Below are 12,940 nucleotides of genomic sequence, written 5' to 3'. Positions count from 1 at the left end.
CCGTCCCGCTCCTCTCGCGGGACCGGCCACCATCCTCTCGCGAGAGCATCCCGTGCGACCGGAAGCGGGGCGGTGACCCCGGAAGGCCCCGCCGGGTGCGGCTTGGTCGGTTCGATCGCTGCCGGGACCTGAGGCCGCCCGGAGTTGGCGTCTCTTCTCCCTCTCCGAGTGCTGCTCCTGTCTTTGTGGCCATGGACGGTAAGAGGTCGCGGCCGTCCTCCGGGGACTCGCGCGCGGGGCGGGGCCGCTTCTCCCACTGGCGTGGGCTCCGCCCACTTGGGGCCGCGGGCGGGGCTCGGGAGAGCTCTCGGGCCTCGACCCTCGATCCCAGACCCGGGACCCCTTCCCCAGGGCCTCGACCCCCCATCCTCGACCCAGACCCATTCCCCGGGGCCTCAGCCACCGACCCGGGACCCCTTGCCCCGGGCCTCGACCCTCGATCCCCGACCCGGGACCTCTTCCCTGGGGACTCGACCACCCACCCGGGACCCCTTCTCCCGGGCCTCGACTCCCGGCCGCCGACCGGGACCCCTTCCCCCAGGCCGCCACCCCCAACTCTCAACCCGGTACGCCTTCCCCGGGGTCTCGACCTCCGACCCCCAGCCATGGACCCGGGACCTAGACCCCTGACCCAGGATCCCTTGCCCTAAGCCTCGACCCCTGACCACCGACCCAGGACCCTTTTCCCCGCCCCTGGCACTCCTCAGCGTCAGGTGCGCTTCCCCGCCAGCTCGGTAGAGGGGACTGAGCGATGCCTGTTCGGCCTTTCGGGCCCTGGAATGTCAGGTCAGAGGGCACAAGAAAAAGTGACAGTTGCACCCCCTCCCTCCAAACAGCATCAGGACAAATGAGAAGAGCTCAGACAAAAAGTGTTCCCTAAGTGCGAGGCCCTGGTCACAGCAGCTCTTTGTGTCCATTCTCCAGATGGAGAGGCAGAGGTTTGAGCAGGAACCAGCCCAAGGCAAGGGGCTCCAGGCAATGGAACACCCTGGTTCTGACCTTCTCCACCTGGGGCCGGCTCTGTGCTCAGGGATACTAAAGAACAGGGTGAATCTGGCAGAATGAAGTCCTGCATTTGCTGAAACGTTGGGCTGATGTGATGGGCATGCTTTTAAAAATACTTTTTGCAGGACCAAGTGCAGCGGCTCGGTCTGTAATCCCAGCACTTTGGGAGGCCGTAGGCGGGCAGATCACAAGGTCAGGAGATCCAGATCATCCTGGCTAACATGGTGAAACCCCGTCTCTACTAAAAATACAAACAATTAGCTGGGTGTGGTGGTGGGCGCCTGTAGTCCCAGCTACTTGGGAGGCTGAGGCCGGAGAATGATGTGAAACCGGAGGCGGAGCTTGCAGGGAGCTGAGATCATGCCATGGCACCCGAGCCTGGGCGACAGAGTGAGACTCTGTCTAAGAATAAAAAAATACTTTTTGAAGTGTGAAAAGCTATAGTACCACCATGTCATCATGAAGGAAATGTGTAGAGATTTTCTACAGATTGCCTCGAGAGAAGATGAAAGATAGCATCTACCTCCTGCTACAAAAAATATGCTGGCCAGGCCAGGTATGGTGGCTCAGGGCTGCAACCCCAGCACTGTGGGAGGCCAGGTGTGGTGGCTCAGGGCCCCGGCACTTTGGGAGGCCGAGGTGGGTGGATCACGTGAGGTCAGGAGTTTGAGACCAGCCTGGCCAACATGGTGAAACCCCATCTCTACTAAAAATACAAAAATTAGCTGGGCATGGTGGCAGGCACCTTTAATTCCAACTACTTGGGAGGCTGAGGCAGGAGAGTCACTTGAACCCGGGAGGCAGAGGTTGCAGTGAGCCGAGATTGCACCACTGCACTCCAGCCTGGGTGACAGAGCAAGAATCAGTCTCAAAAAAAAAAAAAAAAAAATTGTGACTTTTCACTCCACAGCTCACTCAGCTCTTTTGAGGGGACTTCTCTCAAGCCCATGTCAGATTTCCACAGAGTCAGATTTTGCCTTAGCTGGGTTTTTGTGCTGCCACACACGGCTGGAGAAGAAAGCTGAGGTGAGGAGGGGTGGTTTGGCCAGCATCCCACCGTGAGTTGGGTGGGTGGCCTGCGTGGCCTGCACTGTGTCACCTGGGTCAGCCTGGCTGTTTTCCAGTCACACATAACCTTGGCTTTGACCACACCGCACTGACAGATGACAGACTGAACTTGGCCTTGACCACACCTGCACGGACAGGCGATAGACTGAACCATGCCAGAGCTCACTGGAACCCCAGGAGTCTCGTCTTGGAGCCTTGATTTGCATTTGTGAACACTCTGTTACCTCACTCACAGGCTCCACTTCCTCATTCTGGCTGGTGTGGTGAAGCCCTTTGAGGAATCAGGGGTCACTCCAAATTTAGCAGTTGAATGAATTCAGATCAATCCTACCTTTTTAAAAAATATATTTTTCTCTCTTTTTTTTTTTTTCAGAGTCTTGCTCTGTTACCCAGGCTGGAGTGCAGTGGCCATATCTCAGCTCACTGCAAGCTCCGCCTCCCGGGTTCCCGCCATTCTCCTGCCTCAGCCTCCCAAGTAGCTGGGACTACAGGCACCTGCCACCGTGCCCGGCTAATTTTTCGTATTTTTAGTACAGACGGGGTTTCACCGTGTTAGCCAGGATGGTCTCGAGTTCCTGACCTCGTGACCCACCTGCCTCAGCCTCCCAAAGTGCTAGGATTACAGGCGTGAGCCACTGCACTCGGCCAAAAGAAATATTTTTTTCTAATAGAATGAGATCTGACTACATTCCCCAGGCTGGTCTCGAACTTCTCACCTCAAGTGATCCGCCCGCTTCTGCCTCCCAAAGTGCTGTGATTACAGGCTTGAGCGACTGTGCCCGGTGGAAATCAGCTCTTTGATGCCTAAGAGTTACCACCTTGCTATTTTTATCCATTTACCTTTGGGGAGAAAGAGTCTGTAAAAAGTGAACTGTCAAGTACTGAACTTTTAAATTGGCCCAGGCTGGCCTCAAACCCCTGGCTTCAAATGATCCACTGGCCTTGGCCCCCTCAGAGTGCTGGGATTACAGGTGAACTTTTAAATTGGGAAATAATCCCAAGGGGCTTTTGCAAAGTTGCATTAATTATAAACCGCCATCTTTTGGATTCTAACCACGGCCAAAAGATGCTGCGTCCGTGACCTCTTCCGTCCTCACACTAACCCTCTAAGATTGAATGGTGCCATCCTCATGTTCCTAACAAGGAGACGGGGAGGGAGGGTCTGCATTTGCTGGGCCCTGTGGCTAGCAAGGGGCCAGGGCTGGCACACGAATCTGTCTTGTGCCTCCCTTGTTGGGGGGCTCCCCGAAGACCCCAGGCAGGTGTGGTCTGTGTTCTAGCTCCTGGTGTCTAGAAGGATCCTAGTAAGTTCTGCCTGCTAGAAGTGTAACATCCCATTCCCAGCCCTCAAACCATTCCCTCTCTCTTTGCAGATACCCTGTTCCAGTTGAAGGTATGTACTGAACGGCAGTTCACCCCAGCCCTGTCCTGGTGAGGACGGATGGTATAAGCCACACTCACTCAGAGCCACAAAAACAGTTGAGCAGATGATGTAATAGTTGAGTGACCACCACACAGGGCTCAGACTGCTGACCAAGGAGGGGATTATTGAGCCAGCTTGGTGACATACTAGTTCTTTGCTTATCTCAGGCTAAGTGGAGGCAGATCCTTAGGGTCATCTATGAAAGATCGAGTGTTACCTTTTTTTCTTTTTGAGATGACATCTCGCTCTGTCGCCCAGGCTGGAGTGCAATGGCACGATCTCGGCTCACTGCAACCTCTGCCTCCCGGGTTCAAGTGATCCTTCTGCCTCAGCCTCCTGAGTAGCTGGGACTACAGGCGCCCACCACCACGCCCAGCTAATTTTTTTTTTACGGTTTTAATAGGGACGGGGTTTCACCATGTTGGCCAGGATGGTCTCGATCTCTTGACCTCATGATCCACCCACCTCAGCCTCCCAAAGTGCTGGGATTACAGGCGTGAGCCACCGCGCCCGGCCCGGGGTGTTATCTTTTTTTTTTTGAGGCGGAGTCTCGCTCTGTCACCCGGACTGGAGTACAGTGGCCGGATCTCAGCTCACTGCAAGCTCCGTCTCCCGGGTTTACGCCATTCTCCTGCCGGAGTAGCTGGGACTACAGGCGCCGCCACCTCGCCCGGCTAGTTTTTGTATTTTTAGTAGAGACGGGGTTTCACCGTGTTAGCCAGGATGGTCTCGATCTCCTGACCTTGTGATCCGCCCGTCTCGGCCTCCCAAAGTGCTGGGATTACAGGCTTGATCCACCGCGCCCGGCCCGGAGTGTTATCTTAAGAAAGACAGCTCGGGCATTAGGCCTTGGTATTCTGCTGTGTGGACTCATTCTTTGAGATCATTTGAAGGAGAGCTTTCTGAGTATTCCTTCCATGTGGGGTGGTGGTTGCAGATTCCAGTAATCCAGGGCAGGTTTCTGTGCATTCCCTGAGATGTGCTCCTGGCTGCTCCTCCGTGGCCAGCTTCATCTTGCCTTGTCGCTGGCTCTGAGCTCCTGGGATCTTCTGCCATCATGGTGGGTCTGTCAGATGCTGCTGGGCACAGAGGGGACCCGCTGAGGCTGCTTCTGTCCTGAACCCTGTGGCACTGTGCTGGCCGTCCTGAACCCTGTGGCGTCTGTGGTTCGAGATGGGTTGCCAGAGGCCCTGTTTCCTTGTGGTGCTGGCAGAGCAGTTAGGCCCCCAGCAGCTGTGTGTGCTGCCCAGCAACCTGTTGCATCCACAGCATTCTCTCCAGATAACATTTTCAGGTGTGTTTTTACCTGGAATTCTGTCTTACGACGTGGGGGTAGCCTGAAATGAGTTTTCTGGAGTCTTTCTTTTATGTTGAGATCCATCTATAAGCAGGAGTTGAGACCAGAACGAGAGGTTTTGGCCCCTTCCGCCTTGGGTGAGGGTGTTCACAGAGAAGACAGACACTGGAGAAAACCCAGACAGAGCCTGAAGCAGAGCAGGCAGCTTCCTCCTCCAGCTGGTGCTATCTCTCGCTGCCCAGGATGCACGCCCGCAGGCTTCATGCCTTCCCTGCCGTGTGCTGGGCCCAGGCTGGCTGATGGGTGCTTAGAACCTGTGTGGGCACAGGTGTGGGGGTGTGGAGAGCAAGGCCTGGCGGATGGGCTGCACATGTCTGACCCAGGACGTTCTGGCTTCTGCTCAGTTCACGGCGAAGCAGCTGGAGAAGCTGGCCAAGAAGGCGGAGAAGGACTCCAAGGCAGAGCAGGCCAAAGTGAAGAAGGTGAGACCCTGGGGGCCGTGGGGTCATGACTCTCCTGGTCTGTCTTCTGTCCTTTTCTGCCCTTATTTTTGTGTTCTGTTTTCTTTTGATGCCTTTTGGGGAGGGGCAGGGCACTTTCTACATTGTAACTTAATCCTCACCTTGAGATATATACGTGTGTGTGTGTGTGTGTGTGTGTATATATGTTTTGTTTTGTTTTTTTGAGACAGAGTTTCGCTGTGTTGCCCAGGCTGGAGTACAGAGGTGTGCTCTCGTCTCACTGCAACCTCCGTCTCCCGGGTTCAAGCGATTCTAGGGCCTTACCCTCACAAGTAGCTGTGGTTACAGGCTTGCACCCAGCTAATTTTTTAATTTTTTTGTAGAGACAAGGTTTCGCCATGTTGGTCAAGCCGGTCTCGAACTCTTGGCCTCAAGTGACCCACCCACCTTGACCTCCAAAAGTGCTGGGATTACAGGCATGAGCCACTGTGCCCAGCTTAATCCTCACCATGATTTCTGAGCCTCAGAGTGTTTGCTTCCCACATGAGACAAACAGCAAGGGAGGTGCTGTGTGTGGTGGAGCCCAGAGCGGCTTCTGTCGCTGCTCTACAGCCCTGCCAGACGTTCCCAGCCCACCGAGGCGTCCGGAGCATAGAGATGAGTGGATTGCTTTCATTCTTTTCCTTCCTTCCATTTCCAACATTCTGAACTTGATTTTGCCATAAAGTATAGGAAGAGGGCTTCTGGCTAGCTGCCTGCCACGATCCTATCTTTTGGTTTGTTTTTTTTTTTTTTTTTTTTTTTTTTTGAGATGGAGTCTCACTGTCACCCAGCTGGAGTGCAGAGGTGCAATCTCGGCTCACTGCAACCTCTGCCTCCTGGGTTCAGGTGATTATCCTGCCTCAGCCTTCTGAGTAGCTGGGATTACAGGCGTGCGCCACCACGCCTGGCTAATTTTTGTATTTTTAGTAGAAATGGGGTTTTGCCATGTTGGCCAAGCTGGTGTCAAACTCCTGACCTCAGGTGATCCACCCACCTCGGTCTCCCAAAGTGCTGGGATTACAGGCGTGAGCCACCGGGCCCGGCGGATCCTATCATTTTTCTCTCCCTTCTCCTTACAGAGCTGGTGCCTAGGGCATCATGGGGTGAGAGGGGGCTGGAGACTCACAGGGGTGCCTCTCCAGGAGGGGTCCCCTCCCCATGATAGAAAGGGCAGAAGGAAAGGAGGCATCTAGGCCGGGCGCAGTGATTCACGCCTGTAGTCCCGGCTACTCGGAAGACTGAGGCGGGAGAAGTGCTTAAGCCCAGGAGGTGGAGGTTGCAGTGAGCCGAGATCACACCGCTGCACTCCATTCTGGGCCACAGAGCGAGATTCCACCTCCAAAAAAAAAAGAAGATGGAATGTTGTGCAGCTCTTAAAACTGCATAATCGGTGAAGTAGGTCCCACGGTATTGGACTTCGGTAATTCTTCACCCACAACCAGGCTCCCAGGGAGAAAAGAGCTTGGAGAACCTCCTGCCACAGGCTCTGAGTGTCGCCTGCTGTGTCCCGTGCCTGGTGGAATGCTGGAGGGGTGCAGCGGGGAGCAGAAGCTTGTGGGGCTGGGCTGGGGCCTGAGCGTTTGCATTTTTAGCTCAAACATCTCTGGGGAGAGGCCCGTCCACCCTAGCCAGTGGCGTCCAGGAGCAGTCAACACTGGGCTCCTGCGGTCGGGCGTGGTGGCTCACGCCTGTAATCCCAGCACTTTGGGAGGCCGAGGCGGGTGGATCACGAGGTCAGGAGATCCAGACCATCCTGGCCAACATGGTGAAACCCCGTCTCTACTAAAAATACAAACAATTACCCAGGCGTGGTGGCGGCGCCTGTAGTCCCAGCTACTCGGGAGGCTGAGGCAGGAGAATGGCGTGAACCCGGGAGGCGGAGCTTGCAATCGCGCCACTGCCCTCCAGCCTGGGCGAGTGAGACTCCATCTCAAAAAAAAAAAAAAAAAACCCACTGGGCTCCTCCGCAGGGGCACATGCACCACCAGGTTCTCCAGCCGCTTTTCCCCGTGTTGCAGGCCCTTCAGCAGAAGAACGTAGAGTGTGCCCGTGTGTACGCTGAGAACGCCATCCGCAAGAAGAACGAAGGTGTGAACTGGCTTCGGATGGCGTCCCGCGTAGACGCAGTGGCCTCCAAGGTGCAGACGGCCGTGACCATGAAGGGGGTGAGTGCGGGGCCCTGGTGCCGGATGGGTGGCGTCTGCCGACTGAGGCAAGAGTGGGCTCTGCGGTCTGGATCTGGGGCAGCTCAGAGTTGAGGGAAGCTGGGTCAGCATGAGCTGGGCAGTGCTGGCGGGGGCACCGTGAGGCTGCACCCTCACCCTCACTTGCACTGATGCCTCAGGAAGGACCTCTTGATAGGACTTGGCCTTTTTTTTTTTTTTTTTTTGTTCTTTTTTGGGGCTTTTTTTCTCTCTCCCCCCAGGCTGGGGTGCAGTGGTTCAGTCACAGCTCACTGCAGTCTCAACCTCCTGGGCTCAAGCGATCCTCCTGCCTCAGCCTCCCAGGTAGCTGAGACCACGATGTCAGGCATCCACCACGCCTGGCTGATTTTTTTCATTTTTATGTAGAGACAGGGTGTCTACATAACATGTCTACATACATGTTGGCCACGCTGGTCTCAAACTCCTGGCCTCGAGCAATCCTCCCACCTCGGCCTCCCAGAATGCTGGAATTGTAGGCGTGAACCACTCACTGTCACTGTGCCCAGCCAGGCTTCAGTCTTGGCAGCTGCCACAAGAGACAGAGCCTGCATGGCCAGGCTCATCTGCTGGGTCAGGGGACGTCACAGCAGAGCCTTCGCTGTCGCAGGCATTTCCTTCCCATAGTGCGGGTGGGCCAGGAGGGCACAGCGGTCCTGGAGACCCCACATCAGCAGCCTTTTCTCCGGTGACCCCGCCCTGGGTCTCCATAGCCTTTTCTGTGGAGTTGGTCTTTCCATAGGACCCAGATGATGGCTCAGCCCAGAGCTGGGGTTTTGTGGGGCAGGGCTGGGGTGCCGCAGTCTCCTGTCAGAGGCCAGGGTACCATCCCTGGTGCGTGAGCTCCGCTTGCCTTTCATCCCGTTCCCTCCTGCACCCTCTCCTGTCTCAGGTGACCAAGAACATGGCCCAGGTGACCAAAGCTCTGGACAAGGCCCTGAGCACCATGGACCTACAGAAGGTCTCGTCAGTGATGGACAGGTTCGAGCAGCAGGTGCAGAACCTGGACGTCCACACGTCGGTATGTGCCCCTGCCCTTGGGCTGTGGCCTGGGGACAAGGAGGGTGTGTGGGCAGCTCATGGGGGGTGGCCCACAGGCTGACATGCTGTCTCTGCATACCTGTGGTTGCTCCCTGATGTCACCAAGCATCCTCTGTGCTGGGTCCCTGCCAGGACCCTGACAGGTAGGGTGGGCAGGGTGGCAGGGGCCTCCTGCAGGCACCTGGCTCCTTGTGGGGGGGCTCAGACAGCAAACAAGCATGCAGAGGTGTAGAAAGATGTCCACCCAAGGCAGCAGGCGTGGCGCAGTCAGAGGGTGGGGTGGGTGTGGGGGCGGGAAAGGCTCCTGGTGGAAGGTGAGGCAGAGAGAGTCCCTGAGAGAACAGGGCAAGAAGGTGGCTGGCTGTGTGAGGGACCCTTGTGAAGCTGCGTGGGGCCTCGCGGGCCTGGGCCCCGCCTGTTGTCCAGAGCGTGCCCCTGCCCCCAGGTGATGGAGGACTCCATGAGCTCGGCCACCACGCTGACCACACCGCAGGAGCAGGTGGACAGCCTCATCATGCAGATCGCTGAGGAGAATGGCCTGGAGGTGCTAGACCAGCTCAGCCAGCTGCCGGAGGGCGCCTCTGCCGTGGGCGAGAGCTCTGTGCGCAGCCAGGAGGACCAGCTGTCACGGAGGTAGGGTCGGTCCCGAAACACCGTGTGCCCCATACTCTGGTGCTGTGGGAAGGGAGAGGGCATTGGGGGATAGAGGCTGGAGGAGAGCTCGGGCTAAGGCTCCGACCAGGGAGCCCTGATCTCAACTCACAGGCCCCAGCCATAGCTGCCCCCGAGCCAAGCCACCCGCTGCTGCCCCATCCTGCTCCAGCTGGCATGGAGGCTTCAGTGTGTGTTGGGCGTGGCGTTTACGCACGTCTGCAGTGCACTGTAGAGTACTGCGCCCTTCCTAACGGATCAGGTGAAAGTGGGACGGGTGTGTCTGTTTCCAAGGCCTGTCACTCATGTTCTCTCAGGACAGAGGAGGAGAAGGGCCATTGCGCACCACACAGAAGAGGCACCTTCGCTGGGAGCACGTGGTGGTCAGAGCTCTTCCCCTGCCCTGACCCGAGTCGTGTTGTTGGTTTCCAGGTTGGCCGCCTTGAGGAACTAGCCGTGCCCGCCGCAGTGCACCACCTCCGCCCCGTGGTGTGCTGGAAGGTTCCTGTCCTCTCCCCACCGCGTCTTGCCTTTGTGCTGGCCCCGCGGAGCTGTGACCGGCAGCCACTCTGTGTCTCTCACCTGCCAGGCCTGCGTGGCCTCAGGGTGTTCCTGTTCTTTTAGGTTGGGCGGTGGGTCTGCGTCCTGGTGTTGAGTTTCTGCAAATTTGTGGGGGTGATTTCTGTGACTCTGGGCCCACAGTGGGGAGGCCAGAGGGGCCCTATGGACTTTTACCCAGCACTGTGGGGGCCTTCAGACTCTGGGGCAGCAGACATGCTGCTTCCTCATCAGCCAGAGGGGGTCAGGGCTACCCTGTTGCCAAGCAACTCCCTGAGGCCTCTCCACACCCCCTCAGCCAGCAGGAGGTACCACAGGCCTGTGTGTGCTGGGGGATGTTAGGTGCCACCCGGCGCCGTCCTGGTGGCATTTACAATGACACCCTCCTCCTCCATCATTCCAGGAGCGGGGTCTCGGCTGCCCCTACCAGCTGGCTGAGCCCCCTGGCCTCCTGCGCTGCCCAGTCCATGGGGACAGAACTGTCACCCAGATCCACATCCAAGTGTGCCCACCCTGCCATCTTCATCCTCACTCAGCTGCTGCCTCTGGAGGTGCCTTTGGCCACGTGGGCTGTGCTGTCTGTCTCCTCGGCAGAGCCCCTCTGCTGGCTGGCACAGTCTGAGAGGGTGTGTCTGTGGCTCCTCCCAGTGGGCAGCCTGGTTCTCCCAGAGGACCTTTCCCTGGGGCCTCGCTTCGGATGATGCTGCCTGTGTCACCCCTACCGTCTGTAAACCACTGGGTGCCTTCCCAGCTTGGAAGCCACAGCAGCTGGTGAAGGGCGCCCAGGACAGCCGTCTTTACCGGGGCTGGGGTTGGGGCTCCTTTGGGAAAACCTGCCACTGTGGCCCTGGAGAGCTGCCAGCACCTCTTGGGAAGGACTTGCCGGGAGGCGGAGAGGTTTTGGGCCTGCTGTCTTTTCCATTTCCTAGAGTTTACTTCATTGTCTTGAGGCTTCCAGGATTTTCTGTTTTTTTGGTTTTTCTTGCCAAAGTAGAGTAGAAAAGGCAGGTGGTAGGCGGCTGGCGGGGAGTGTGGGTCCCCGCCCCCCTCAGTCCTGCCCATCCCTCACATCCCACGCTGAGGCCGCAGCGGTGTCGTGGCTGTTACGTGCAGGAACGTGGAGACCTCGACTTTGGCTCACTGCGTTTGGTTTTTTTTTTTTTTCAGAACTTGGGAGCCCCCCAGGGAGGGGCTGGTGTTGGTAGGTCCTAGATGTGGTTCCCTCCAGCCTCCCCAAAATCAACCCTGGTGTTGAGAGAACGTCCTGTCCATCGTGGGTAACAGCCTTGGGGAGGGTGCAGAGCTCTGCAGAGCCATGGGCAGGGTAGGGGCTGCCTCAGTCCTGTCCCCTTGGGCACTGGGGAGAGGGGCCTGTTCACCTTTTTCCTAGAATGCTGTTGTAAATAAACAAATGGATCCCTGGAAACTTTCTCAAGCTTTGCTTTGGAGCCTTGGGTGAGCCTCTAGATGTGGCCGTCTCCCCACAACTGAGGACGGGCTCCTGGAGCGTTCACTGCGGGGGGCTGGGCAGACGGCAGTGCTCATTCTCAGACCCCGTCCAAACCGACAGAATCTCCCGTGTTAGGTTCTTTCTTTGAAAGAATTTAAAACTTGCATAACATGGTCTTTGTGCGCCTCAGCCAAACTGGGACGCTTGCTGGGCACCGTGGTGCTCCTGACAGTCTCTGGTCTGACGTCCCCGCTGCATGTCCTGGTGCTGCCACCTCCAATCTGGAACAGTTCCTCGGTTTTCTTTCATGACCTGAATGGTTTGAAACCTGCTGGCTGCTCTTTTGCAGAACGCTCCTCTGCTTGGGGGTGCGGCTTTCCCACCATGTGGGGAGTCTTCATGACTTCTCGGTGGCAGGGGTGTGGCGTCCCTGTGTCTTAGCGCTGGTGAATTTGTGACCTTCACCCAAAAGCCTGGGTGCAGTGGCATCCTCAGGCTTCCCCACTGGGAAGTTAGCTTTTTCCCTTTTTATTACGAGATAGCCCCACTCCAGCCTGGGCAACAAGAGCGAAACTCTGTGTCAAAAAAAAAAAAAAACAGCTCCAAGCGCGCCCCACATCCCTTCCCAGTGGCTGTGACGTGGTGGGTCCACGGTTTTGAATTCCAGTAATTAATTAAGGTGCCACCAGCCTGACAGGGCTTCATTATTAGTTTTTGGGTGTGAAGCGTCACTGGATGTGGGTGTGGGTGTGGATGTGGGTGTGGGTGTGGATGTGGATGTGGATGATGTGGATGTGGACGTGGACGTGGACGTGGACTGGGAGGGTTGTGTCCCTCCCCTCAGCTCCAGCCACAGAGCCAGCCCTGTCGCTCCCAGGCACACCTCCCACATCCTCCCAGTCCACGGAGTTCGAGGGGCTTCCCAGAGAGAGAGGGCCCAGAGGGGTGGAGCTTGGGGGTCTGCCTGCACCCCAGGATGGGGGTCTGCACCGTGGGGAGGCTCCAGCTCCGCCTCCTGCCTCCATGTCCCCTCTTGCCGGAATTCCCAGCCCTCCAGGGTTGGGCATGCTCCTTGCCAACTCCTCTGGAAAGGTCTGTTTCCAGCCTGAGGCTGGAACTCAGGACGCAGGAACACTGGCCGGCTGGCGGGAAGGATTCGGGGAAGCAGGTACGTTCCTGGGGTGGCAGTTAAGGTGCTGTCTTTCTGGACACTTTGGTGTGAATTTAAGGCAGTGAGGATTATTTTCAGACTAGGATTAAAGCTCTTCTCATGAGAAAATACTTGTGGGCGGCAAGCCACGCAGGTGCCAAGGCGAGAGACCGAGGGCACGCGCTGTTCCAGTATGATAACGAAAATATATAAGAATAGTTACACTAGAAATAGATGATAGCTATGATGATACGTTATTAATGATCAGTTTGTAGCATTACTGTTTATGCTAATATAACAATCCTTGCTCTTACTCCCCGGGGAGTTAGAGAAGACTCTGCTTCACGCCTCTTGTGGAGGCCGGACATCAGTCAGACCCGCCCACAGCCTGTGGAGGCCTGAGCCTCCCTGGGATGCTGTGCTTCAGCAGTCACCCTCCTGTTTCACATTGATGTTCCACCCTGTACACCTGGCTCCACCTTCCAGACAGCAGCAGCAGAATTAGTGAAAGTACTAAAAGTCTTTGAAATGCATAGAAGAAATAATGGCGTAAGCTGTCCTCTCTCTCCGCCTCGGCTGCGAACAGGGGAGGG

The 12,940-nt window shown here is 56.8% G+C and overlaps 1 protein-coding gene across 1 annotated transcript; it reads left to right on the top strand.

The window, feature by feature from the left end:
- Positions 1-11,173, top strand: CHMP1A (charged multivesicular body protein 1A). The gene is made up of 7 exons (XM_023228885.2): positions 1-198; positions 3,447-3,466; positions 5,198-5,275; positions 7,315-7,461; positions 8,390-8,518; positions 8,984-9,171; positions 9,622-11,173. Exons 1-7 carry the CDS (start codon positions 192-194, stop codon positions 9,641-9,643), a joined length of 591 nt encoding a protein of 196 aa, XP_023084653.1. The 5' UTR covers positions 1-191; the 3' UTR covers positions 9,644-11,173.
- Positions 11,174-12,940: the final 1,767 nt, after the last annotated feature.

This window comes from Piliocolobus tephrosceles, chromosome 17 (genome assembly GCF_002776525.5).
Source record: "Piliocolobus tephrosceles isolate RC106 chromosome 17, ASM277652v3, whole genome shotgun sequence".
Lineage (NCBI taxonomy): Eukaryota > Metazoa > Chordata > Mammalia > Primates > Cercopithecidae > Piliocolobus > Piliocolobus tephrosceles.
The sequence above is the reverse complement of the archived record's forward strand: the minus strand, read 5'-3'. Positions and strand labels throughout refer to the sequence as shown.